At 41.5% G+C, this 25,036-nt stretch overlaps 1 protein-coding gene across 12 annotated transcripts in view; it reads left to right on the top strand.

Moving 5' to 3' along the window:
• Nucleotides 1-25,036, top strand: part of SVIL (supervillin) — a 205,317-nt gene that overhangs the window by 134,454 nt on the left and 45,827 nt on the right. For 4 of the 12 annotated variants that reach the window (XM_036228073.1, XM_036228076.1, XM_036228074.1 and 1 more), the window contains exons 9-17: nucleotides 10,651-10,731; nucleotides 14,202-14,372; nucleotides 15,092-15,126; nucleotides 15,700-15,761; nucleotides 16,056-16,195; nucleotides 17,415-17,510; nucleotides 19,089-19,332; nucleotides 19,752-20,328; nucleotides 21,154-21,379. In XM_036228073.1, the coding sequence (XP_036083966.1) occupies nucleotides 10,651-10,731; nucleotides 14,202-14,372; nucleotides 15,092-15,126; nucleotides 15,700-15,761; nucleotides 16,056-16,195; nucleotides 17,415-17,510; nucleotides 19,089-19,332; nucleotides 19,752-20,328; nucleotides 21,154-21,379 (1,632 nt within the window). Of the gene's footprint in view, nucleotides 1-10,650; nucleotides 10,732-12,944; nucleotides 13,842-14,201; nucleotides 14,373-15,091; nucleotides 15,127-15,699; nucleotides 15,762-16,055; nucleotides 16,196-17,414; nucleotides 17,511-19,088; nucleotides 19,333-19,751; nucleotides 20,329-21,153; nucleotides 21,380-25,036 lie in introns of all 12 variants that reach the window. The other 8 variants (XM_036228072.1, XM_036228068.1, XM_036228069.1 and 5 more) reach the window with 5 other exon arrangements.

Raw genomic sequence — 25,036 nt, 5'->3', positions numbered from 1 at the left:
GAGTTTTGTCTGTACATGTGTGCCCTTGCACATTCATACGCCTGTGCATATATCCAAAGCGATCATTAGCTGTTTTTCCAAACAAGCAACTTTAAGCAAATGCACTGTAAATTTGAATGACACGCTAAAGTTAATAGACATTCTTCTTAAGCCGAATAATGTTTTATAATTAGAAGCTGTTACATAATTAGATCTGGACTTTCACGGGGTGAAAGTAATTTTGCTGTGCTGGATTTAACCTTCCTTTTGTAGCAGGAAGCATGTTTTATTCTGTTGACTCTTAAGGATATAGGGAGTTAAAGCATGTCATAATATACTTAGGGACACAAACTAAGAGCAACTCCTGTCATCTAGGACAACTGAAGGTGAGTTCTTACTCCTGCTACATCATTAAAATAGTTCTTATACCTGAGGTAACCTCTGCCCTATGGGGAGTTCACTCACCCCAACACCCCACAAAATAAATACTTGGTTTTAAATAATTTTAAATCTTAGAAATATAAATAACCCTGGAGATTATTCAGTTTAAAAACCTATTTTATACATGAAGAAACTAAAGATTAAAGAACATAAATAGCTAGATTAAGACCATATAGCTACTTTAACAAAACTGAGTCCATATCCATTATTCATTCATTCAGGTTCTCTGAATCCATCAGACCTTTCCATTATACTCTGCTCTTGTTATTTGTGTTAGTTCTATTTTCCATCATAGTGGACAAAAAGAGTTTGCCCCTTTTGCCTTTTGGTGGTTGGAAATTTTAGAAAAGATCGGGGGTATTATAGGAACATTTTATGTGTATTTACGTAAGGTATTTAAAAGCCTCGCCTTCATAAACCAAATGAACACTTGTAGTACAGGAAGATCCAAACTCAGTAGGTATCCATCCATCTATCCATATCTCATAGGTATTGATTTATGGGTTAATTTCAGCTCCAAAGTAGTTTAGCTGATCAATGAGGAGCATTATATTGAGCCATTGAGCCTTCTGTGTTCCAGGCATTCTCATTCTAGCTGGGCATATGATTTTTTAAAATGTGGGAAATAACTGAACACAAAGGGGTAAATAAGGTTCTGGAAGCCAAGATTAGGTACCGTGGGAATACCAAGATGATGTATCGCTTCTTCTCCTGAGAGAAGTGATCATAATTGAACCGAGCCCTTAAGGATGCGGTGAGTGTACAGGACTGGAGGGGTCCATTGTAAATCTAGAAGGAAGGGGGCTGGACGAGGCCAAGGGCCAGGTGGGCACCAATCCCAGGGCGTGCCTTGTATGACACATAGAAGCATCTGGTCCTGGCCTCATGGACAATGGGAGTCCCTGAAGGATTTTAGAGCAAGGATGATTGGTTATGTATTTTAGAAAGATCGCTCTGAAGGAGTGTGGAGGATTGGATTATTTTCAGTCATAGAACCCACTGACGTGGTGTTTGCAGTTACCCGGGCATGAGATAATGAAGTCTCTGGTTCCAGGTTAAGCTTTGCCATTAACTTGGTTCTGTTTGGCGTTTCATTAGCTAATCTAGAAGATACCCGTGATAGGGTGATCAAATTTCTGGGAGAGAGATTGTAAATAAGTTTGGTGGCATAAACAGAGAGACTGGATGGAGGGTCAGAGCAGGAGGAGAGACGAGGAGAAGGGCGAGGGAGGGAGAAGGAATGGGAGCACACAGGCAAGGGAGCACGCACACTTGGAACAATGGTCGGAAACTAACAGGAGGAAATTTAATAAAGTTCTGTACTTAGACGGGGCAAAGAACAGTGTACACGTTCAAGGTTGGGGAAACCTGATTTAACAACAGTTCATGGGAAACAGACCTAGGAGTTTTAGTTGACAGCAGGTTCTTTATGTGACTGCCAAAATGGCTAATCCAATCTCAGGGAACATTAACGAAAGCGAACTGTCAATAGCGCAGGTGGTCCTGGTCCACCTGTGTTCTGCAGTGTCAAATTACATCTGGGTATCTCATTCGAATTGAACTGTTGACAAATGAGAACGTGTCTAGAGAGACTGCCTTCCCGCCTGCCCTGCTACCTTGACCTTTCCAAGTGTTCATAAACCTCTCCCTGGCTTAATAGAACATGGAATCGTTTTTGGAGTCTCTTCCACATTCTCTCATGCTTAGACTCTCAAACCCGTTCGTTCTTCTCGTTATCAGATTGTTAATTCTCCAGCACAGTTATAAAGCTCAAGCTTGGCGTGGCATAGAGAGCCCAATGTTATCAGACTGGCCTCCTGCTGATGATGATTCTGCCAAAAAGGAAAAGAGGAGAAAGTGATCATGAACCAGATTAGTTCGAGGTTTCTCACAAACGCAGCTTCACCTGTACCTCATGTCTTAGGAAAAAGGACATTCAAATGGCCAACGTCCTACAAGACTGACATACGCAGAAAGGGATTTTAGCAGTTTTGTCAGGATTCCCACAAACCGCGAACGGCACCATGAATTTGCTATCATGCCAGGCTGTGAGATGGGAAGCGTAGGTGCCTTATCGTAGTTATTTTCTCATTTCCTGCCCTCCTACTGCCCAGCATCTAGCACACACCAAGTGGCTCAGTACATCATTTTTGAATGAAATGTTCTACTGTTTTCTGTTTCCTTAAAGTGTCACCAAACTATAGCAGTGCTACTTGAATAGCCAGTCTGCAAACCCTTTATCCGCCTACAGCCTGTAAGGAACTTGTGCCTAAATGTGAATCATGAGTCGTTTCCTTCATCAACAAAGTCAGGCTACGGGGAAAACGTCAGCCGCACTAAACGGCAGGCTAAGGACGTCATTCACTTTCACTCTGCGAGCCTTTAATCGTCGACCAGTGACACGATCAGCAGCACACGCTTCGAGTAGCTCTTGTTTACGCTATAAAGCTTTTTCCACTTAGAGGTTAGGATTCTTGTATTATGGTCTTGAGTCAGTGTACTCATAAATATTATTAAACTGTGAGTGGGAATCGCGATAAGTAAGCAAAACAAAACAAAACAAAACAAACAAACAAAAAAAACAGTGGCTGCTTTTGAGGGCTGGTAAACTCAACCTCCAGCCCTGAAAGGCCACTTCTGAGCTGGTTTCATGACTAAGCCGGTCAGATCCCTGGATTACTTTGTTCTCGGAGGGGTCCTTAGAGTCCAAGCAGGGGACATGAAAATCCAAACCCAGCCGGGAACCAGAAACTTGATCCACTTCGGAAGGCTCGCGACAGCACCTTCCTCAGACTCCAGCACTTTCTCAGACTGTCCAGCTGCATGTCCCTTCGACCATCACCCTTTCCTGGCCGAGGAGGCAGCATTTTGGCGTTCAGTGCTGAGATTAGTTCAGCAAGATGGAAGAAACCAGTTATCTTGCTTGTGTATCTTGCTTCTGTCCCAAGAAAACTCTGAATTTCTAACTTTTCATTTCTCAAAAAAAGGCCTCACTCTATCATTCTTAACTGAGGTGTAATATAAATCAAAACACACATAGTTTAAAGCAGAAAAGGTTTATCATCCTTGTATCTGTCCACCAACACTGATTCTTAACCATGCTTAGCTGTTGTAGCCTGGTCATATCATATACTCAACTCATATCGTATAAAACTAATCCTTCCCAATGTGCATTTTTTAACTAAGCCTTAATTATGAAAAATAGTTAAGCACAACATTAAGGAACACTGCATAAAATAACAGTATCCGTGTAAGACTTAAAGAAATAAAGAGAAAACCAAAGGCTTTGTCACCACTATTCAGATGCGATCTTTTTTTTTTCTTATTTCTAGAAACTCACCTGTTTTTATACTACTTCTCCAAAACAATGCCAGAAATCAATGTACTTTTAACAAATGATGTATTTTTTCATCTGAGTTTGGGATGCAGTATTGTAATCAGGCTGTGTTCCACAGTGGAAAACTTGGCCAAATGCTTCCCCTGTGTTTCATAGTTTTGTGGTGCCTGTGAATTAGCCAGATCAGCTCTGTACTTTGATTCACTATTTTTGGGAGCCAGGGCATGCATTTAATCAGCTTTCCAGAGGAAGAATTTGGCTTCTTTACCAATGTAAACACTGAAGGGGCCACTCTGAGCTCTTCTTAGTTCTTAACTCAGGTTTCTCGGTCTCTTAGGGCTTTGGGGAGAAAATTTGAAGGAAAGGAAGGAAAAAGATCCAAAATAGATTTTGTGGCATTGACTGTGTGTGGTCCACATTTTACTGACTTTTCATTTGTAAATTTTTTTTTCTTTTTTTTTTTGCTTTTAAAGAATGAAAGGAGATATTTGAATTTGAAAATCCCGTTAACTGAACTGAACATCTGTGCCAAAGTAAATCCTGGAACTCTGACTCTTGTCTAGATCAGTTATGAAGGCTGAATTATAGTTTTCAGAAGGCTTAAGATTTTTTAATTTTATTTTTATTGATGTGTAATTTACTTACAGTAGATTCATCCTTATCCACAAAATTTCATGTATTTTTGACAACTATATAAAATCGTATGACTATCACTACAAGATATAAAACAGTTCAGCCCCCAGGCCCTGATAACCAATAACTCATTTTCTGTGCTATAGTTTTAGATTTTTAATATATAAAACCAGATCCCTTGCATATTTTGTTTTCATCAATGCAAAATACATTATATTAAATTAAATTATTTGAAATCATAGGAGAAATTTTAATGTTGACTGTTGATAATATCTCAATTTTAAAAAGGCCATCTTAAGTGGTTATAATATTCTTAAATTTTTATTTATTTATTTATTTATTTTTAATGGTGACATTGGTTAACAAAATCCAACAAGTTTCAGCTGTACACTTTAACGGTAAGACATATATATTTTTATACTGTGCGTTCACCTCCCATAGTTAGGTTTCTTTTTATCACCAGATATTGATCAATTCTTAGTTTTTTGAGGAAGTTCCATACTGTTTTCCATAGTGGCTGTACCAATTTGCAGTCCCATCAGCAATGTATAAGGGTTTCTTTTTCTCTGCATCCTCTCTGACATTTATTATTACTTGTCCTGCTGATTATAGCTAACAGGACTGAGATGGTATTTCATTATGGTTTTGATTTGTATTTCCCTAATAGCTAGAGATGTTGAGCATCTTTTCATATATTTGTTGGCTATTTGTATGTCCTCTAGAGAGAAGTGTCTGTTCAGGTCCTCTGCCCATTCTTTGATTGGATCATTTTGTTGTTATTGTTGTTATTGAGTTATATGAATTCTTTGCATATTTTGGATATTAGGCCCTTATCAGAGGCATTGCTTGCAAATATATTTCCCTATTCTGATAGTTGTCTCTTTACCTCATTGATGGTTTCTTTTGCTGAGCAGAAGTTTTGTAGTTTGATATAGTCCCATTTATTTATTTTTGCTTTTACTTCCCTTGCCTTTGAGGGCAAATTCATAAAATCCTCTTTAGGTCCAATATCCTTGAGTTTAGTTCCTATGTTTTCTTCTATGCATTTTATTGTTTCAAGTTTTATATTCAGGTCCTTAATCCATTTTGAGTTAATTTTGGTGTGTGGTGATAGACAACAATCTAGTTTCATTCTTTTGCAGGTGGCTTTCCAGTTTTCCCAGTACCATTTATTGAAGAGGCTTTCCTTTCTGCACTGCATGTTTTTGGCTTTTTTTTTTTTTTTGTCAAAAATAATTTGCCCATATAAATATGGGTTTACTTCTGGACTCTCGATTCTGTTGCACTGGTCCATGTGTCTGTTTTGCTGCCAATACCAGCCGTTTTGATTACCATCGCTTTGTAGTATAATTTGAAGTCAGAGTGATGCCTTCAGCCTTGTTCTTTTTTCTCAAGATGGACAATGTAGTTTATACAGACCTGATTTTTAATTTCAGATTTTCCAGTGAATGGTCAAAACACAATGAAGTCAGCTGTGCATGCTAAAATTATTTTCCCCGATGCTGGCATTACACATATGTCAGAGCCAATACATTAATATTTATTGATGAACAGTTGATATTTAGCTGTTGTGATGTGAAGTCTGCAAAGTACCTGTGAATTTGGGAATTAGGTTTCATGCATTAGGTGTCATATCACAGTGTTATTTTGTTCTGCTGGAGGATATGGGGGAGCCAAGAGATCAGTCCAGCTGAAATATTCTCTTGGTCCTCAGATTATAATCCCTTCCTCATAACATCCAGTATCACCTGGTCTCCGTTTATTCCTCCCATGAATTTTCTCATTTCCAAATGGTTGATTCTTACACTTGCCTTCTGCTGTAGATTTCTTTGGTGGAGGAAGGAGACAAAATTTCACCCGCTTTGCCACGTCTGGGTCCCAGCATCTCCCTTCTCCCCTAGCACCCTTCAGCAGCAAGTGCCCTGTGAGCCAAATTGCTCTTCACTGCCAGACACCTTTCATTTCATGTTGTACATTTGGAAAAACAGAAGAAGATGATTAGGTTTTGCAGGATTTATAGGTAATTGAGTAGCTGTCTGCTGGAGAGACAGTATATGGTCAGGGTTGTGGGCGCGACCAAGATGCCTTTGGTGCTTTCCTTGCTGAGCCCTAGAGCAGTGGTCCTCAACCTTTTTGGCAGCTATGAGAATTTAATGCCTGATGATCTGAGGTGGAGCTGAGGCAGTAATGCTAGTGCTGGGGAGCGGCTGCAAACAGTGCTATGCAGCCTGGTTCCTAATAGGCCATGAATCTGTACTGGTCCACCGCCTGGGGGTTGGGGACCCCTGCCCTAGAGCACATGACCACTGACATCCCAACTACATCACTACTCATTTAAACCAGGAAGATAGTTATTTTCTAGAATGTGGGAGCCTGTGAGAAATAGATGATGTAGGCTGTGGGGTCCCATAGCAAGATCCATCCTTTCATTAATCAAGATCATGTGATCTTGGGCAGTTAATACATTTTTCTTTTCTTTTTTTTCTTTTTTTTTTTTTTTTTTGCACTTTTCTCTCTTCATCTATAAAATGAGGGTAAGACTACCTCAGAGAGTTGTTGTGGAGATTAACATTCAACAGTTCACCCATTCTGCAAATATTTATTGAGACCGGCTATTTTCCACATGCTGCTCTGAGAGCTAATGATGCAATAGCCTCTTAAGAAGCATATACATCTGGTGAAGGGAGAGACAATAAGTATGCCATGTGACAGGTGTGATAAGTGCTGTGAAGAAAATTCGAGTGATTCAGTGAAAGTGGAATAAAGATTAAGGGTTCTTATTTGATATAAAGTGGTTAGGAAGGTCTCTCTGAGAAGATAAGCATTGAGCAGAGACCTACATAAAGTGAGGAAGCAAGTTATGCACCTATCAGGGTGGATTCATCCAGGCAGAAATAGTCCCTGCATGGACACTGTTTGAGGAGACCCCCAGTCACCAGTGAGACAGGAGCATGGGGTTAAGGGGAGGTGATGGGGGTAAAGGAAGGGTAGGGAAAGGGGGGGTGTGTGAGGAGGGGTAGGCGGATGAGGACAGCCCTGTAGCCCATCATGAGGGCTTTGGGTTTTTCTCTAAATGAAGCCATATAAGGGTATCAAAAAGAAGAATGTCAGATCTGCCTTTTATTTAAAAACAATTCTAATGAAAATAGACTAAAGGTGGGGAAAATATGAAAATAAGTAGACTAGTTAGACCATCATCTCAGTAATCTAGGTGTGAGATGGTGGTGGCTTGAACTAAAATGATAGCAACAAATGTAGTAAAAAGAGGTTATACTTTGAAAGGTAACCAATAGGATTTGCCGATGACTTAGATGCGGGTCATGAAAGAAACAGAGGAGTCAAAGGTGAGCTCAAAGTTTCGGCCATTGCACCTCAATGCAGGAGTTTCCATTTGCTGAACTAGAGATAGCTCCGGTACAAGTGAGGTTTGGAGGGAAGTTAAGAGTTTATTTTTTGGACATGTGAAATTTAAACCATCTGTTAGGTATCCAAATGGAAATGTCAGGTAGCCAGTAGAATCCAGGAGTCTGAGTTCAAGGGGGCGATCGGACTGGCGATAAAGCTTGGAAGATGGTCAGCTGAGTGAGGTCATCAAGGCATAGACTGTTGATGGAGGAGGAAAGGAGACAGTCATGGGCACCCTGACCTCTGAAGTTCCAGGTGGTGAGGGGGAATCGACAAAGAAGGCTGCCGAGTGAGGTAGAAGGCGGGTGAAGGGAGTGAGTGGTCGATCACCTATATCCAGTGCTGTTGGTAGGTGAGTGAGAGAATGACTGAGAAGTGACCACGTTTTGCAGTAAAGTGGACATGAAGTGCCCAGGACAGCCTTGTTTAATTAAATAATAAGTATTTAATTAACTTTAGGTCTCTCCTCATCACTGATTTTTATTTTAAGGTTTTGATGGCAGAAAAGCTCACCTGAGTAAGTGCCTTAGCCAGTCTCCAGGTTCCTGAATGCATTACTTGGAGATATACTGTTCTAAATCACTCCTGCATTAAACTCATTTAAGACATGCTTGGGCTCTCCTGGTGAGGCTGCACCCGCCCGCCTTAAAATCACATGGCTTCTGAACTGGGAATAATGTATCATCTCTTTAAAATATAAAAACAGTAGCTCAAATGTGCTATACTGTGTTGTCTAATGAAGAAGGAAGGAGAGGAGGAGACTAGCACTTCAAAGGGCTTACTATGTTCTCTGCACAATGCATTTATTTCTCCTTACATACATTTGTAATATATACAATGTGTCAAAATTTGAGTCTCCCCTACCACGGTAGAAGTTACTTGTTTATTTCTGTCCAGCTTCATATCTCAGTTGTAGTGAATTAATGGAGCCCAGCAAGTCGTCTCTGTGTCTATTGTTTTCATTTTACAAAAGCCAACTCGACATATTTTTAAGCCCTTGAAAATGTTTTATGGTGGTTCTGACCAAGTTTTATTCTTATCGAAGGTCATATTCAGAAAGTTGTTTAATACCTCACAGTTTACAAAGCACTCTATTATACCAAAAATATTTGGGCCTTAAAATAACTCGGTGATATAAGAATATTAGTCATATGAACTTGATATAACTTTCAAAAGTAAGTATTCATTACTCCCTCTTCTTCCTCTGTATCCTGTGCTACGTTGCATTGTATCCTTTCTTAGCTGTAGATGATATGCTAAATTGTTCCTCTGTTTAAATAAATGTTAAGAAATTAGACCCTTTATACTTAGAAATAAAATGGCTTCCCATCCATCTGAATTATTTATCGACTATGGGCTAAATTATTATAATAGTGGACATAGGGAAGTGGGTGATAGGTTTAGGGGGGATATTACTGGAGAAACAGAAGTTCAAGTCTAGACTGTAACAGATTTCACAGCAAAATGTACAGAAATGGGGACAGACAGATTCTTGCTTTGATCTAAAATGTGTTTCCAGCCTGGTATTGAAAAACCCTTGCAAATAGGTTGTAAGGGTTTGAGCTGACAAACTATAACTCACATACAGAATTTCCATTTTGTAAGAGGATGCAGGTAAGTTTTTGAGTATTCCTCCCGTGTCTCACTTGACATAGTTACCACACAATTTCCTTTGCCTGTAATTTTTCCCTAAAATATCTTCAGCCTCATGTAATTACAATTGACCCTTGAACAACATGAAGTTTGGGGGCATCTCATTTAACCTGACTCCCTAAAAATTTAACTACAGTCGTCCTTCGGTATCCATCGGGGATTGGTTCCAGGACTGCTCCCCGCCCCAGCAGATACCCAAATCTGCGATGTTCAAGCATCCCTGATATAAAATAGCATGGAACAATATGTACAACCAGCCCTCTGCATCCATGGATTCTCAACCATGGATCAAAAATACTGTATTTAAAGAAATTCAGTTGGTTGAATCCATAGATGCAGAACCTAGGGATATGGAGGGCTGACTGTATCTTTACTAAAAATAATCCTCCTCCAGGTGGCCCCTTGCAGTTCAAACCCATGTTGTTCAAGGGTCAGCTGTACTTTTTCATATTCAACCTTGCATTATATTCGATTGTGCATTGAGGAATGAATGTGTAAATCATATATTATCTTGCCTGGCATGGTATAAGTTTTTTAATGGTTGGATGATACCTGATTCACCTTCGTCACTTCTCAAAGCCTAGCTCAGTGCTTTGTACAAAGTAGGCACTCAAAACATTTATCGAATAGACTTGAATTAGTGTTGGTAACTGTTATGTTGGTTGCATTATTCAGTGATAAATACAAAAGGAAAACATAATAGCAATTAAAGATATGACCTTATTGACTTTCTTTTTATTTATTACTTTTATTTAATAGGTATTCTTTTGGACACTTTTTATATTTGGCTATTTAACAATGTGCCTTAGCAAAACTTATGGATATTAGTTAGTTGCCTTATATTTTTAATCCAACTTTTTACAAGACAATTCTCTGGTATTCGTGGGCCCATTGTGAATATAACCAACTCTTAATACTTTCAAATTACTTTTTCTTAAAAAAAAAAAAACACCCTTTATTTGGTGGCTTTAGATATATTTACGTCTGTCTCCTGGTTTCAGTCGTAAGCCAAATGTCCTGGCAAGTCCATGGCATAAATATAAATCCCATGGAAAAAATGGGGTTATCCACTTTCAAAAGCCAGAATCACTCTTTACTTAACAGAAGTCAGCCTTTGGATTTTAAATTATAATCATTAAGTCTGTGTATGCGTTGATATTTCAATAGGAATTACCTGAAGTTTTGTTTTTTGTACATGATAGTACAGGGAAAGCCAAACATGAGTGGTTTCTACAGAAAGACTCCGAAGGGGACACACCTTCACTTATCAACTGGCCTTCCAGGTATCCCCGGGCTGAATGCCTGGCTTTTGTTCTGTGAGTGCTTCTCCTCTCCCCGCTGCCTCGCCCTGCTGTTCCACACATCGCCCAACGCTGACTCTCCTCTTTCTAACTGCAGTGCATTTGAAAACCATGTGTCCAAAAGGTGCTGCTGGAAGTTACCTGCTAACTATTTGCTTTTCTCCTTCAGTTGCCCTAATCCGTTCTAATGGCATATCCTCTTGCTCCTCTTTTTGAAAATCTTCTGGCTCCCCCTCTCGTTTTTCTCCTCTCTCACCAGCTCACTCACTGCCAGCGAGAGGCAGGGGTGAGGACCTACCTGGCACCCCTGGGCTGCTCTCCTTTGAGGCCTGCTAACCGGCTAGTGTCCCATCTTGTCGGCAACCCCCACCCCACCCCCACCCTTCACCTGGCGCTTCTAGCCTCCTTGTTTTCATGTCTCCTCATCTCTGAGCCAATAGTTAATTTTCTATAGTTACATTGAGGGCCTGTGGTATTAAAAGCAGACAAAAACTCCTATCATTTCATTTTTAAGGTTGGGGGCAGGGAGAGGCCGAAGGAATAAGAATGAGTAAGTCATTGGCAGGACAAAGCACCCATATATTAAGTTTCTAACAGTCACTTTGTTCTCAGCTGAGGACAACATTCAGATTGTCTCTGATTAGAAGGACACATTCCACAGGAGAACTTGAACCACATTTCAGTCTTCTTTTGATTAACAAAGCTTATAAATATGAAAACTGGCTAGTCTAACACTGCCTAGGCCCTGAGAAAAATAACGACTCAGAATGCTTTTTTTTTCCCCTGAATCATTCAGAGTAACTGCTTTTCATGTGTGTCTTTGATTTTTCTATAATGAAATACACATAGATATCAGTATCTTATGCTGAAAAACATGTAGGAGTTTATATCAAATATAGCCAGGTACCTTTGTCATTTAAGGAAATAGTCTCTTCCAAAAAGTGTGTACAGAAATAATAATTTTTGCTGGCTAATCTTAAGTAAATAAAAGTTTACTTTTCCCAAGAAATCGCTTTTCTCACTCCAAAGGCATTCTTTTTTAAAGATTATCCCCAATTAGTAATCCATTCTTTAGCAGTTTCAATGACTTCTCCTTTCTCACTACATGGTATTTCAAAAAGTAAAAATAAGAACCAGCTACCACTATTAAATATTTACTCTTTACTAAGCACTAAACCATGTGCTTTGCAGATATGATATTACATTTTTTCGCTATTATTTCCATTTAAAAGGTAAAGCAACTAAGGCAAGTAAGAGGGCCTGAGACCACATGGCTCGAACAGGCTGAGCCAGGCTTGAAACCGAGGTGTCCTCGGACCCCACAGCCAGAGCTCTTGGCTATTTTGCTTCTGCAGTAATAGAAAAAATAGAAAAGTAGCTTTTAAAATGGATTTCACTTTTACTCTCAGATATTTAAATAACTCTAGAGACAACTAGCGCAGTCTCTTTTTAGATTACTTTTCAACCAACGGCCTAATAGCAATTCCAGAGGAGAGAAAATGTTTAGGTTATTCATTCTTTCAACAAATTTTTTTTTTTTCCTAACATTCTTCTTGGTGCTACAATTATTAGTAGTCACAATGTCCAAACTGGTCACATATCTTCTGAATGAATGAATGTGGTCTGCATTGCATGAAAAAGCTTGTAGATGTTTAGTTGAGTCCTTGAAAACAGGTGATTGTTGTATCTTAAGTTCAATTAAAAAATAATAATAATCACAAATGCTCTGCATTTCCAGGAGACAATGAAATTACATTTGGTCAATAGGTGTGTATGTGCCTGGAAACTACCCCCAAGATCCAGATACATGCAAAAAGCTTACCATTCACAGCATCAGCCTCAGTGTGCCCTCATGCATACTTGTGGTATATAATAAGGAATTTTTTTGTGTCTTCTGGGTATTCATTTATTCAGAAGGCATTCATTCTCTCTCAGGACAGCATCTGACCCCTCTCGGCTTTGCAGAGGGTAGAATTAGTTTTGCACCACACCGGCATTCGAATGCACATTTGGAAGCTCAACTGAAAATCATTCATCTCGCAAGTTGTGGGTTTCTGGCATTAACCATCAAAGATGCTCTCTCACAAGTCGTTCTTTCTTTGGGTTGATTTCCATTCACTGGTAATCTGCGCATGCTTCCTTCCCGTTAAGCAGTTACTGCACGTTGCAACTTAAATCCTTTTTCTTTCTTAAAGAGTTAAAGTTAGAGAAAAATTGGTGAAAGAGGAGAGTGCTCGCAGCAGCCCCGAACTTGGCTCAGAGTCCTTAACTCAGAGGAGACACCAGCCCCTGCCGACGCCTTACCTGCCCTTTCAGTCAGAAAACTCGGCCTTTGATAGGGTCACGGGCAAGGTGGCCGGCTCTGCGCGACAGCCGATCCGTGGCTATGTCCAACCAGCGGATCCTGTTCACACTGCCGTGCTGGTGACCTCAGAAACCCCAGAAAGTGTGTCTGAGTGCAGCTGGGGGGGGTCGGCCACCCAGAACGTCACAAAGCCTCCCACCTTGAAGGTTCTTGAAGGTGAGAGAAGGGACACCCCCGTTCTCCATATCTGTGAATCAAAAGCAGAGGAAGACATGCCCTTCACTGATGCTCTCGAGAACAGCAGGAAAGCGCTCTTGGCATTAGAGGACGGCGGGCTTGCAGGAAGCCAGGAAGACCTCTCTGGAAACGAGGACCTTGGCAAGCCTGCTGTTAGCACAGTCACTTTAGAACATCAAAAGGAACCAGAAAACTCGTCACACTCGCCTCAAGTTCAGCACCAGTTCACTGAGAGAACCGGCAGGAGCGAAATGGTTTTGTATGTTCAGAGTGAGCCTGTGTTCCAAGATGCCAGAGCTTCAGGTCACAAACAAGAAGCACCTAGGAGGAAGCACAAGGTCCTCACCCGCTCCCTGTCTGACTACACGGGCCCCCCTCAGCTCCAGGCCCTGAAGCGTAAGGACCTGGCTGCCAAGGGAGAGCCGGAGCTGCAGAGTCCCAAAGCGGAGGGGCCCCAAGTGGAAGCGAGCATGCTGGACACAAAGGTCTCTGTCGCCCAGCTCCGAAATGCATTTCTGGAGTTTGCCAGTGCCAGAAAGAAACCCGAACTGTAGGTGATATTTCAAACGTCCTCCCGATGTGTCACTTGCACGCCCTTGGCAGAATTATTCACTTCTCGACTTGTGTTGTGTCCTGCATTGAGTCATATTTAAGCTTAGCTCACAAGTGTGCAGGGCAGACCATATAGAAAACGGCTTCAAAACTACCATTCTGCTTCCGCATACTAATGGGGAGCTGGAGGATTGGGTCTCTGGAATGTTCTACCTCCTTCACGTGCATGGTAGAGGCGTGCAGTGGAATTTGGCAGTGTCTGTGCCTTGACTCACTGAGATGCATAAACCTTTGCTTTATTCTCTCTCTCTGTCTCCCCATTTCCCTGCCGTATACTCTTTCTCGATGATTCTAAAAGCCAATCGCGGGTTGAGAGGTCACCCAAAGGAGTTGGCTTGCCTACCTCTGTGGAACGGGAGCGAGGGTCCCGGAAACCAAGACGGTATTTTTCTCCTGGTGAAAGTAGAAAAACTTCTGAGAGATTTAGAACTCAACCAATAACCTCAGCAGAACGAAAGGAATCAGATAGGTAGGCATGCACATGTGTAGTTCTATGGTCTAGGTACTTAAAAGAGCTCATGTGGGATTTTCACTTACAGTGGTGGTCCTGATCCTGTTTAAATGGAGTGTGGTGATTCCTTAATCCTCATCCTTCCATCTAATTGATAAGGGATATTTATTTAGCTTGTATAAATACATTTTTTTTAAAAAAAAAAGTTGACCGTGACAACAGTTTCCCAAGATGCAGTTTTAAATTACATTCAGACTGTAAGAGGTTGAACATTATTTTTCTTCATTTAATGTTTTTTTAATTCCTTATACCCTTGTTAAATTAGAAACCATATTGCGTATTCACCACATTTTACAGTGAAAATAACTAAGTAGGAGATTTTATATTCATTTTATAAATTCCACCTACTTGGTATATTCGAGTTTTATATTATCACATGCTTATGTCTGGAAATGATAAGGTTGGTCTAAACACTTATCATCAGTTATGTTTAATAAGTCGTGCTTGAGCCTGGTTTGTCTCCACGAGGTGTGCACTTGGCTGAGCTGTGTGCACACACACTCCACGTGTCTGTTAACTGTACACATGTATTCACAACTAGAACTGCTCTCAGGATGATATTCTCTAAGACAGTTTCATTGCATTGTTATTTTTACTTTTAATGCAATATTATATTTGGACCTTCTACTCCCATCAGCTAATTTTTTGTTATTATTATTTGCTAATATCCTTCCCAGGTCTACTTCAAATTCAGAAATGCCAACTGCCGAGGGTAAGTATGTGTTTTCCTTTTGCTTCTTCTTTATCATCTCATCTGGATTAGATTTAAATACGATTTTGCTTTTTTTGAGGGGATGAGGTTATGGTGCATATCAATTTTTTTTCTGCAGGCTTTCTTTCTGTGAATATAATAAAACCTAGGTGAGATTTTTGGATGATCTCTCCCTTATTTTTGAGAGTATTAAGTAAGGCTGGAGTGAGCATTATTAAAATAACTGATTTGAACAACAACAAAAAAGGTTTTTCTTGTTACTGCTGCTATTCCACAATGAAGAAGAGACATTCCTTCCAAAATTAATCTATTATTAAATCTCAATTCATCAAATCGTACAGTAGAAAATTACAGTCCAGGCAGAGTTTCATCTGATTAATTGCAATGGAAATTAGCATATTTTCACTGGGCTGAATAAGGGGCTCCCCACGAGGTGAAAATATCGCCATTTCTAATTTTTAGCACATCTCTTCTTACATTCGAAGGATTTCCAGGTCAGCCTTGGGAGACTTTTGAGAGCCTTTGCCTGAATTTTCTAATGATGTTCAGTGTTTATCTCGTGGCTTTTTACAGATGAAGAAAAGGTCGATGAGCGAGCCAAGCTGAGTGTCGCTGCCAAGAGGCTGCTTTTCAGGGTAAGATGTGCCAAAGTGTTTGAGTAGAAACTGTCAGTTCGTCCACTGCTCCTAGCCGCGTCCGGCTCCCGGCCCTCGGCGCCCCACCTTGCGCTGGCCCACCGTGGTTCTCCCCAGGTCCGCGGCTGGGTTCTCCGGAGCTGGCGCGAGCACCAGCTGGAGCACCAGCTGGAGCACCTCACGTGCCCACTCCTGATCACTAAAGTGTCAGAAGGGGAATGGAGTGGAGACATTTTGCTGCCCCAGTTTCCTTTCCTCTCAGTCATAAGGATTCCACCACGTTTCTGGTCTCAGGAAATGGAAAAGTCGTTTGATGAGAAGAACGTCCCTAAGCGACGCTCACGAAACGCGGCCGTGGAGCAAAGGCTGCGACGGCTGCAGGACAGATCCCACACCCAGCCGGTCACCAGCGAGGAGGTGGTCATCGCAGCCACGTGAGTCTCCCTCGCCGCCTCTTGGCCTGGGCGGTAATGTCTTGGGGGGGGGGGGGGAAAGATGTAAAGACTCGTAAGTAAAACGAGTGAATGGGGAGATGGTCTCATGAGAAGCCTCAGGCAAGCCGGTGCTTAGGAAGTTTCCTTACTGCTCTCTCTGAACCTGGGAATGGGACACGTTACCTATTGTATCTCCTAGAAAAACTTGAAGAGGACCTTCTTTTAATTTTTTTATCTCTGCATTTTTTAACTCTTTTACGATGGAAAAATTACAACATGAGAGGAGACGAATTAATATACTGAACCCCACATTCTCGTCAGTTTCAACATCTTCAGCTCCCACTCTACCTGTGTCCCTCCCCATTCACTTCCCCTTTCCTCCTGCATTATTTTCAAGAAAATTCCAGATACCATGTCTCCCATTAATGTTAAAAAAAAAAAAAAAAAAAAAAGGAAGTTTGATAACTTTCTAAACTATGGAAAGTAATTTTTGAGCAGTATGTTTTAATATGTTCGGAATGGATTTTCCAAAGTAATTCATTCATTCAGGGATAATCGCTTCCATCAAGTGAAAATTTTATTAGTTTTTTAAAAATTATTTTTGTGCTTCCTCTGGATACACACACACACACACACACACACACACACACTTCCTGAATAACTGAAGCACATCATACTCAGGATATTAACATCCCAAGAGGCCTCTCTGTCACAGCCCATACCTGTGAGCCTGCTGTTTGATGAGCTAGCCGCCTTTATTTCCCCAACTATTCCTCAGTTTCTTGGTATATTTTAGGAAAAAATACATCCTATACTTATTAGGAACTCTTAGCAAATAAGTTTAATTTTACCTTTAATTTTTTTAAATATTTGAGTGGTTGTGGTAGAACATAAAGCAGCTACTCATGGGAGAAAGTAGTAAATATAAGGAAAAATTATCACCTCGCAAGGCTTGCTGACTATTTCTTCTAAAGATAGGGTAAATCCTTTCTAAGCTCTAAAAACCTATTCTTATTCCATTTACTTTGAGCAGCCTCTGTCTCTTGTTTCCAGACTTTGTCATTGCTTTTCCAGTTCTTTTGTGATTCTCCCAATGATAAGAAAATGATTCCGTTAAAATATTTGATTTCGCATTTCTGAATTGAAAACTATGCTTTCCTTAATGCTTCTTTTCTTCTCTCTCCTTATGAATGTTCCTTCTTTGGCCATTGCTTTAAAGTGAGCCTCTCCCTGCTTCGTGCCCGGTGGCCACCCACCCCGTAATGGCAAGACTTCCTACCCCCACTGTAGCTAAGCGCACGGTGCAGCCTGCCAGGTACTGGACAGCAGCAGCGGCATGCGGCCCCGAGGGCAAAGACGCTAAATTGCAGATGCACCTTAAAACCGTGAATGCCTTTTGTTTACTTGACAAACAAGTCAGTGTAATGAGTTGTTCCAGAAGTGTGTGGCATTTTGTTTTGTCATAGTGCAAGATGCTGATAACTTCATGTATGCCTGCATGAAAAAAAAAATTCATCTACCTGCTTCCATGATGTATTAGAGCTAGGATCACACTAACTCACTCATCCATTTGTTTTCTTGCTGTTTTTTATAATCATAGCCATCCCTAAGAAATGTCATTCTTCAATGTAAAATACTAGCACTTAATAAAAATTAATAGAAAAATGGGAGTTAACGTGAATGTCGACATTCTGATAATACCCGGTTTTCTTTAATATGTGTTAAAAAATAGTCCTACCTGTTTCTAATGTACAGACGATGCTGTTATATTTGGAAATTAGGAAATCGAGAATTTGTAGCGACTGAACTTAGATGTTTTATTATCGTGTTTTAAAATTATGTCCTTAAGTCTTGGGAATAGCCCCTCTACTGTGCTGTTATGGGCCAAAACACAAAGGCTAAAAATAAGACTAAAAGAAGTAAAATGACAGTGCAGAAATACAGCTGGCACAAGCCAGAAGCTGGGACCTTTCTGGGGGGGAGGCTGAGGTTGCCCTCCTGGTGTGCCTCTAGCCCTCAGGACAGACACCGAGACTCAGAGCTCCTTTATTGCCATCCTTATTATACCCTGGAACACTGACACTGCTCTTATGTCTGGGGCAACTTGCGAAGTGGTGATTAGTTGGAGTCAAGGCAGAAGATTCTGTTTTCTGGATTTGAAAATTGAATTTGCCAGTGGCCTAAGGGACCTTGTCTTAAACTGTTGAGGATTCAGTGAGGCCATGTAACCGGAAGCCTTCTGCTCTGCCTAGAAGCCGGAGGGATGTGCCATTGCCTGAAATTTCCTTCACTTTTCAAGTCATTGGGAAGTACAAATTTAAGTGCCTTTAAGAGAAGAGAGAAAACCTCTGAGAGAAAGTGCTAAAGTGAGGGAGTGAAAGAATCTTTAGATGAAACCATTTGTGTTTAGCAAGTGAAAATGAAAACCCTGTATTGTGGATAATGTTGTTGACAGAATAAGCATTCTATTTCCTAATTATTTAAAATGAAAAGACTACCTTCTGAACCACATAATTAGATAATATCCAAATATGGTGATGCCTTAAGACTCCCTGTAGCCTTACATGCTATTGATACTAACAATACAACCTCTCTCTCTAAAATTAGGTATGTCCAAACCAACCTCAATTCCCTAAATAGGAAGCTCAATTTTTAGGGACATTTTAGAGCTAAATATCTGCCCTTTATGAAACTGATAATGCTGGTGTCACCAGCCTACTCTGCTATTCGCTGTCTTGTTTAATGGCTAAATAAGTGCCTGCACCTGTCTTGAATGTACGTGGGCAAAAATGAGCCCTTTTCAAAACTGACACTGGAAGGAAAATTAATATATACGATCAGTGGCGGGCTTCTGTTTCTTTTATCTGTGTTACCGACTTTTTCTCCCTTTCAGGTTACAGGCCTCTGCTCACCAAAAGGCTCTAGCCCGAGACCAGGCAAATGAGGGCAAAGATTCTGCTGAACAAGGAGAACCTGATTCTTCCACTCTCAGCTTAGCCGAGAAGTTGGCCTTGTTTAACAAATTGTCCCAGCCGGTCTCAAAAGCTATTTCTACCCGAAACAGAATAGACGTGAGACAGAGGAGAATGAATGCTCGCTACCAAACTCAGCCGGTCACGCTTGGAGAGGTGGAGCAGGTGGGTGCGCCGTAATCCAATCCCAGTTTGCAGGTATGTTCTTAAACTGTAGGAGCACCGTGTAGGCTTAGGTTAATGACATAATCAAGGCGATCTACCTGTAAATGATTTGGTAACAACTTCATTCCTAAGAAAGTCATTATGCCAAGTATGGTTTTTTTTTTTTCTTTCTTGTTTTTATAATTCGGAATCATCTGGAATGAGTTCATTTTGGAGAGAAAAAATAGGGGGCAGAATCTACTTTTCACCCGGATGGATTTCAGCTAATGAAATACATTATATAAATATATCTAGGATCGGTTTCCCACTAAGATGAGCATTACACTGCACTAAGTTCAATCTAGGTCTATCCACCCACCGGGATTTATAGAGACAGTATTTTTAAATCGGCTTTTCCCTTCTTCGCTGTGTCCCCCCAGGTGCAAAGGGGAAAGCTCATTCCTTTCTCGCCCACTGTCAACACATCTGTGTCCACCGTGGCATCCACAGTCACTCCAATGTACGCGGGGGAGCTGCGGGCACAGCCGTCCGTGGACGACAACGCAAACGCCACTGACTACAAGTTTCCTTCTTCGATAGAAAATTCAGACTCTCCAGTTAGAAGCATTCTGAGGTCCCAAGCCTGGCCGCTTTCACTAGAAGGCAGTGGGAACAAAGGCACATTGAGAGAATTGGGAGAGACAGAGAGCAAGAGAGCCGCGACAGGTAGGGACGGTGGTGTTAGAAAGTACGGGTCCTTTGAGGAAGCAGAGCCATCCTACGCCATCCTTAACCAAGTCCGGGAAGGAGACAGCCATAAGGAACCTAAATACGCTGTCCTTAGAAAGGGAAGCCTGGAGCTGGCCAGTCCTCCCATTGCCCCTCTGGGTGACGTGCTGAAGGAATTTTCCACCGCGGAAAGCACCGCACCAGGGACCCCAGACTTGAAGGACAGGCAGCACTTTGAGGAGAAAGTGGACATGGAGAATGTCACAAAGAGGAAGTTTTCGCTGAGAGGTGAGCTGCTACTGACTGCCTCTGACTGGGTTTTTAGTTTCTGCTTGATTGTTTGCATGTGTCTGTGAGCGTTTCTGACTGAATTATGAAGTAGCTTGTAACTAGTGGCTTATAACTAGTAGCGTGAATTACACTCTCCCCCAGACTTCTCTTCCCCTAGAATCTGACTTGTTCAGTGGATTACCAGTTTTTCAGCCATAAAAATAGCTGACACTCTTTCACACATCTTGAGAAGGGTGTTGAATGACTGGTCACATTAGCTCACATCACAGCCTTGTGAACTTGCCGGCTCTGCTCACCCTTTTATAAGTCAGTGACCCCAAATGTCCAGGGCTGGGTAAGCACAGGGCGGCCGGACTTGAACCCAGATCTGTGGATTTCCAGGCTTGCTTTCTGCATCCCTCTTATGCAGACTAGCAAACTGTACTGCATAGGCCTTTCATTCTCTTTCTACATTTACATAAAATAATAGTGTGCAAGTTATAAGAGTGCTTTTGACTTGCGAATGTGGCATGTTTGAAATGTGAAAGATTGTTTTGGAGGAGTAAAACATTCTGGAGCATACAGTTAAAACTAACTTCCTGTGCCTTGCACACAGGAAAAGACCAATTGTCACAAAGCAGTTTGCTGTGCAGGGTAACCCACTGGGAAGTTTGGCTTTCTCACAGAATGTAGCATGCCGCAGATTTGCATAAATCCCAGTGGATTGGGTAATGAGCCATGTGCCCACAGATTGAACTCCAAGTGCAGAATTGTTAGGGGTGAAGAGCTGGGAGCACATTTGCCTGGAGGAGGAAGTGCTGACGTAGCTCCTTTGCTTCCCAGCGGCGGAGTTCGGGGAGCCCACTTCTGAGCAGACCGGCACAGCTGCTGGGAAAACGGTTGCCCAGACTGCACCCCCAGGGTCCTGGAAGCAGCACGAGCCTTCAGAACAGGCGCAGGAGAAGCACTATAAGAATCCGTGTGCGATGTTTGCTGCTGGAGAGATCAAAGCGCCGGTGGTGGAGGGCATCCTCGATTCACCCAGCAAAACCATGTCGATTAAAGAGAGGTAATCAGATCCAACGATCGCAAAGTCATTCTATTAGGGAGGAACTTAAAGTTTTGCTTCTAGAAAAAAATCCGAGTAATGGGCAAAGAAAGATTGGAAATCAGGAGTCTGGCTGAGTGAGAGGATGTGCCGTTTTGCTAGAATTCTTTGGAAGTCGGGGTATCTGGGAGTGAACTGCATTCGCCCTGGTGGCTGGCTGGGTAACGCTGGAAGAATGCCAGCTCCAGGCTCAGATGAGGAAACCGACAGAAACAGACATTTGTGCGCTGCTTTTGTTTGCAGTTCCTTTTTCTTTTTTTTATATTAAACTCTTTGGCTGTCCAGTGATAGGAGCAAAGCTCTTGGCTTTTTCTCTCTTGGATACACGTGGCTTCAGAATAAATGCGCCCACTGCTTGTGACTATTTGTCTGTGTAAAGTGTATGCAGAGGGAAGGAAGATAAATTCATATGTAGGATATCAATCTTCGGTATTAGAATCTAAGTTTTGTTTATTTTACAGAAGATAAAATGGATGACTTTTCTGAACTGCATTTAGAAAGTTTTTATCAGATAATAGCAATGAAAGATTACATTTGCATAGCAATCCCATAACAGCATTTCAGAATGATGGAGGGTTGAGAGGATATTTTTAAATGGGAGAGATACAAAGAATGAGAGCTAAATATTTCAGGTTGTATTTTCCTTGTTAACTTTAAGCCACTGCTGAATTGAGCAGCGGTAATAGTGATAGGAACACACCTGAGCAAGGTCTCATCGATCTCATGGGCAGAACTATTTCCATCGTCTCCTTCCGGTGCTGCCCACCTGGGCTCAGCCTCAGCACCTCCCACCACTCAAAAATCTCACTCTGTCAGGCTCCGGCCACTCTTATTTTTCTAGCTACATTCCAAACTACCTAAGACGATATATCAAAACACAATGAAAATTCTTCATTCTGTTTTTCAAGCCAAGCTTTTGAACAATGTTCATAAAATATTACTTAGATGGAGTCTTTTTGAACTAACAAATTAGTAAGGTTGTTAGAACTTATTTATTTTCACCTTTATTATTTAAAATTCGCAATAAATCAGACCTACCAGACTGAGGAGGCAGAGACAAGGACTGAGGGGATGAGCCAAATAAAAGCGATGTCTTAATCAGGGAAGTTGTGTGGCCTATGAAGTCCTCCTCTGCAGAAACTTGGCTCGAAGAGAGTTTGGTCCTAGACAGCCAACTATTAACACCAGTTAGGTGAGAAGGAAGAAATACCATTGAATGGAATTAATGATAAACATCACTTATACACAAGTTCTGATATTCTACATATCAGAAAACATTTCTGGGGGTAAAATCCAATGGAAATACTAATATACCCTTTCTTTCAAAGGTTCATAAAGGAGATTCCCTATCCCTGGGTATAATCTATCTGTTGGGACTTGGGACTTTTGATAAAGTTTTGTGTCTGTCCACAGTGCAATAATTACTCATGTGCCTGTTTTTAGTAAATGTTAACAATCCTGTAAAATTCTCATTTTGGAAAATACAAGATGATATAAAGTGGCAGCTTCCTAACCCAGGCTTTGTGGACATCTGAGAAGTTCTGGAATAGCTGTAGGGCTTCTGGGAACTGCCTGGAAGTGTGTTCAAAGTCGACTGTATATACCAGAACCTCTGGCTAATGGGAGAGAGAACTTCTCTCAGTCTCTGAGAGTAATCCCGAACTGTTCAGAAATGTGATGATAATGAATCCATGTTAAGTAGTTAGCTATTCAGTTTAATTGTTAAAATTTGCAGGCATACCTCAGTTATATTGCGGGTTTGGTTCCAGACCACCACAGTAAAGCAAGTATCTCAATAAAGCACATGTAATCCTTTTGCTGGTGGAGGGTCCTCCCTATAATTTGTAAAAAATGCAACATCTGTGAAGCTCTGTCTAGCAAAATACAGTAAAATGAGGTATACCTCTATGTTTAAAAATGGATGAGGTACACTTTATTTAGCAGCTACTTATAATTAATTATGCTAATATGAAATATATTGTCAGTGATCTCCCCCCTAATCTTAATGGTACTTTTATTTGTACTTTGCTGAAGTCACAGAACTACATATCTTTATAATCTGTCTATGATAGCTTTTCCCTAGGAAGGGTTTATAATCCCTCTCTTCTGTTAAATGAGATATTGAAATTTGACCTATTTAAGATAAAAATGCTATTTATTTGGGTTTTACTTTTCTTTTTTTAAGGTGGCATGTAAAATGGAACTGTTTTACCTGATCCTAACTTTTTCTTCTTTCCGAGGGAGGGTTTAGTTCTAGAGACCACGAGGGTCACGTGGCAGACAGAACTGACAGCAGAGGCTAGTCTCTACCTCTCCCAACTCAATCCTGAATGCACTCCGCTTTTAGAACATGTCTGATGCCTAAGGAAGCATATCTTTTTCTTTTTCTATCTTTTTCTGACATTTTGAATGCCAAGTTGGAACCCTAAATAGCATGGAACTTAAATACAATCTGCTTCTTTTCACTGGATTAATAACATCAGTGTTTCACAACTGTCTAAATGATTGGGGTATAAATTGTTCCCGTTTGGGAACTCCTTTGAAAAGCATAGCAAATCAAATAATCTTTATGTTATTTAGGGACGAAACCTTTGATATCTCTTTAAAAGTACAGTAGGCTTTTAGAAATCTCATTTACACAATTACTGAAACAAACGGATCTGAGCTTCCTTATGCGTGAGAGATGTTTACTGAAAAAAAGTAAAGAATCCATCCCTTCACTGGAACTGGTGGAATGTGAAACTTAGTTGAGGAAGGTTGAAGAACCCGCCCCATGCCTCCTACCAGCCTGCAGCATCCTGACTTACAGTGGCCACCAGGGGTCCCCCTGTGGATCCTCCACCCACCCATCTGCTCTCCACCCAGCCGAATGGCTGTATCCACGCTCCCCCAACAGACTGGAGGCTCCTACCTTCTACCTGGGAGATTTCAGCCACTAGAGGGCCCAGATTTATGTATTAGGGATAGGGGTATCATGCCTCTTTGACCCGCCTTTTCTGATTTTTGATTTGCCTTCATTTAAAAGACATGATTAGTTCACTCCTCCAGCCTGCAAATTAGCCCAGGTCAAGATCTGATGTAAACACTAATCAGTGCTGTTTGGCCCTATCTGAAATTTGTGTGGCGCTGGTGATTCTCTGAATACAGGGACAGTTTTTAAAGGGGGAAGAAAAAAATATGCTGAAGATTAGGGGCACGCGGTTCGCCCGTCCCGTGTGACCCAGCCCTGACTGCTGTGACCCCACAGAACTGGTTCTAATGAGGCAGGGCTGTCAGCTGGGGGCCGGTGGAACAGCTGTCTCGGGCCAATATTCCCTGCTGGAAAAGTGTGGGCGGGGGCAAGAAGGGCGGACATTTCCCCGGGCGGCCTGGCAAGTACATGTCACGGTGGCCCCAGCCAGGCCTCGGGGTTAATAGGCTAACACGGTGCCACTCGCTGGATTCTCCCATCAGACTAAGCAGATGTCCAGGCTCGCAACATCACAGCCCTGCAAATAGCACTTGGACTTGGCAGATGTTGAAAGTGCTGACAGTTGTTTGAACTGCACAGGCAGTAATTTGTGTCATGTGCAGGACCAGACGTTTCGCCCCTCGGCCCGCCACATGCGCGGCCGCCCG

The sequence above is a fragment of the Rousettus aegyptiacus genome, unplaced genomic scaffold, assembly GCF_014176215.1.
Source record: "Rousettus aegyptiacus isolate mRouAeg1 unplaced genomic scaffold, mRouAeg1.p scaffold_m13_p_10, whole genome shotgun sequence".
NCBI lineage: Eukaryota > Metazoa > Chordata > Mammalia > Chiroptera > Pteropodidae > Rousettus > Rousettus aegyptiacus.
The sequence above is the reverse complement of the archived record's forward strand: the minus strand, read 5'-3'. Positions and strand labels throughout refer to the sequence as shown.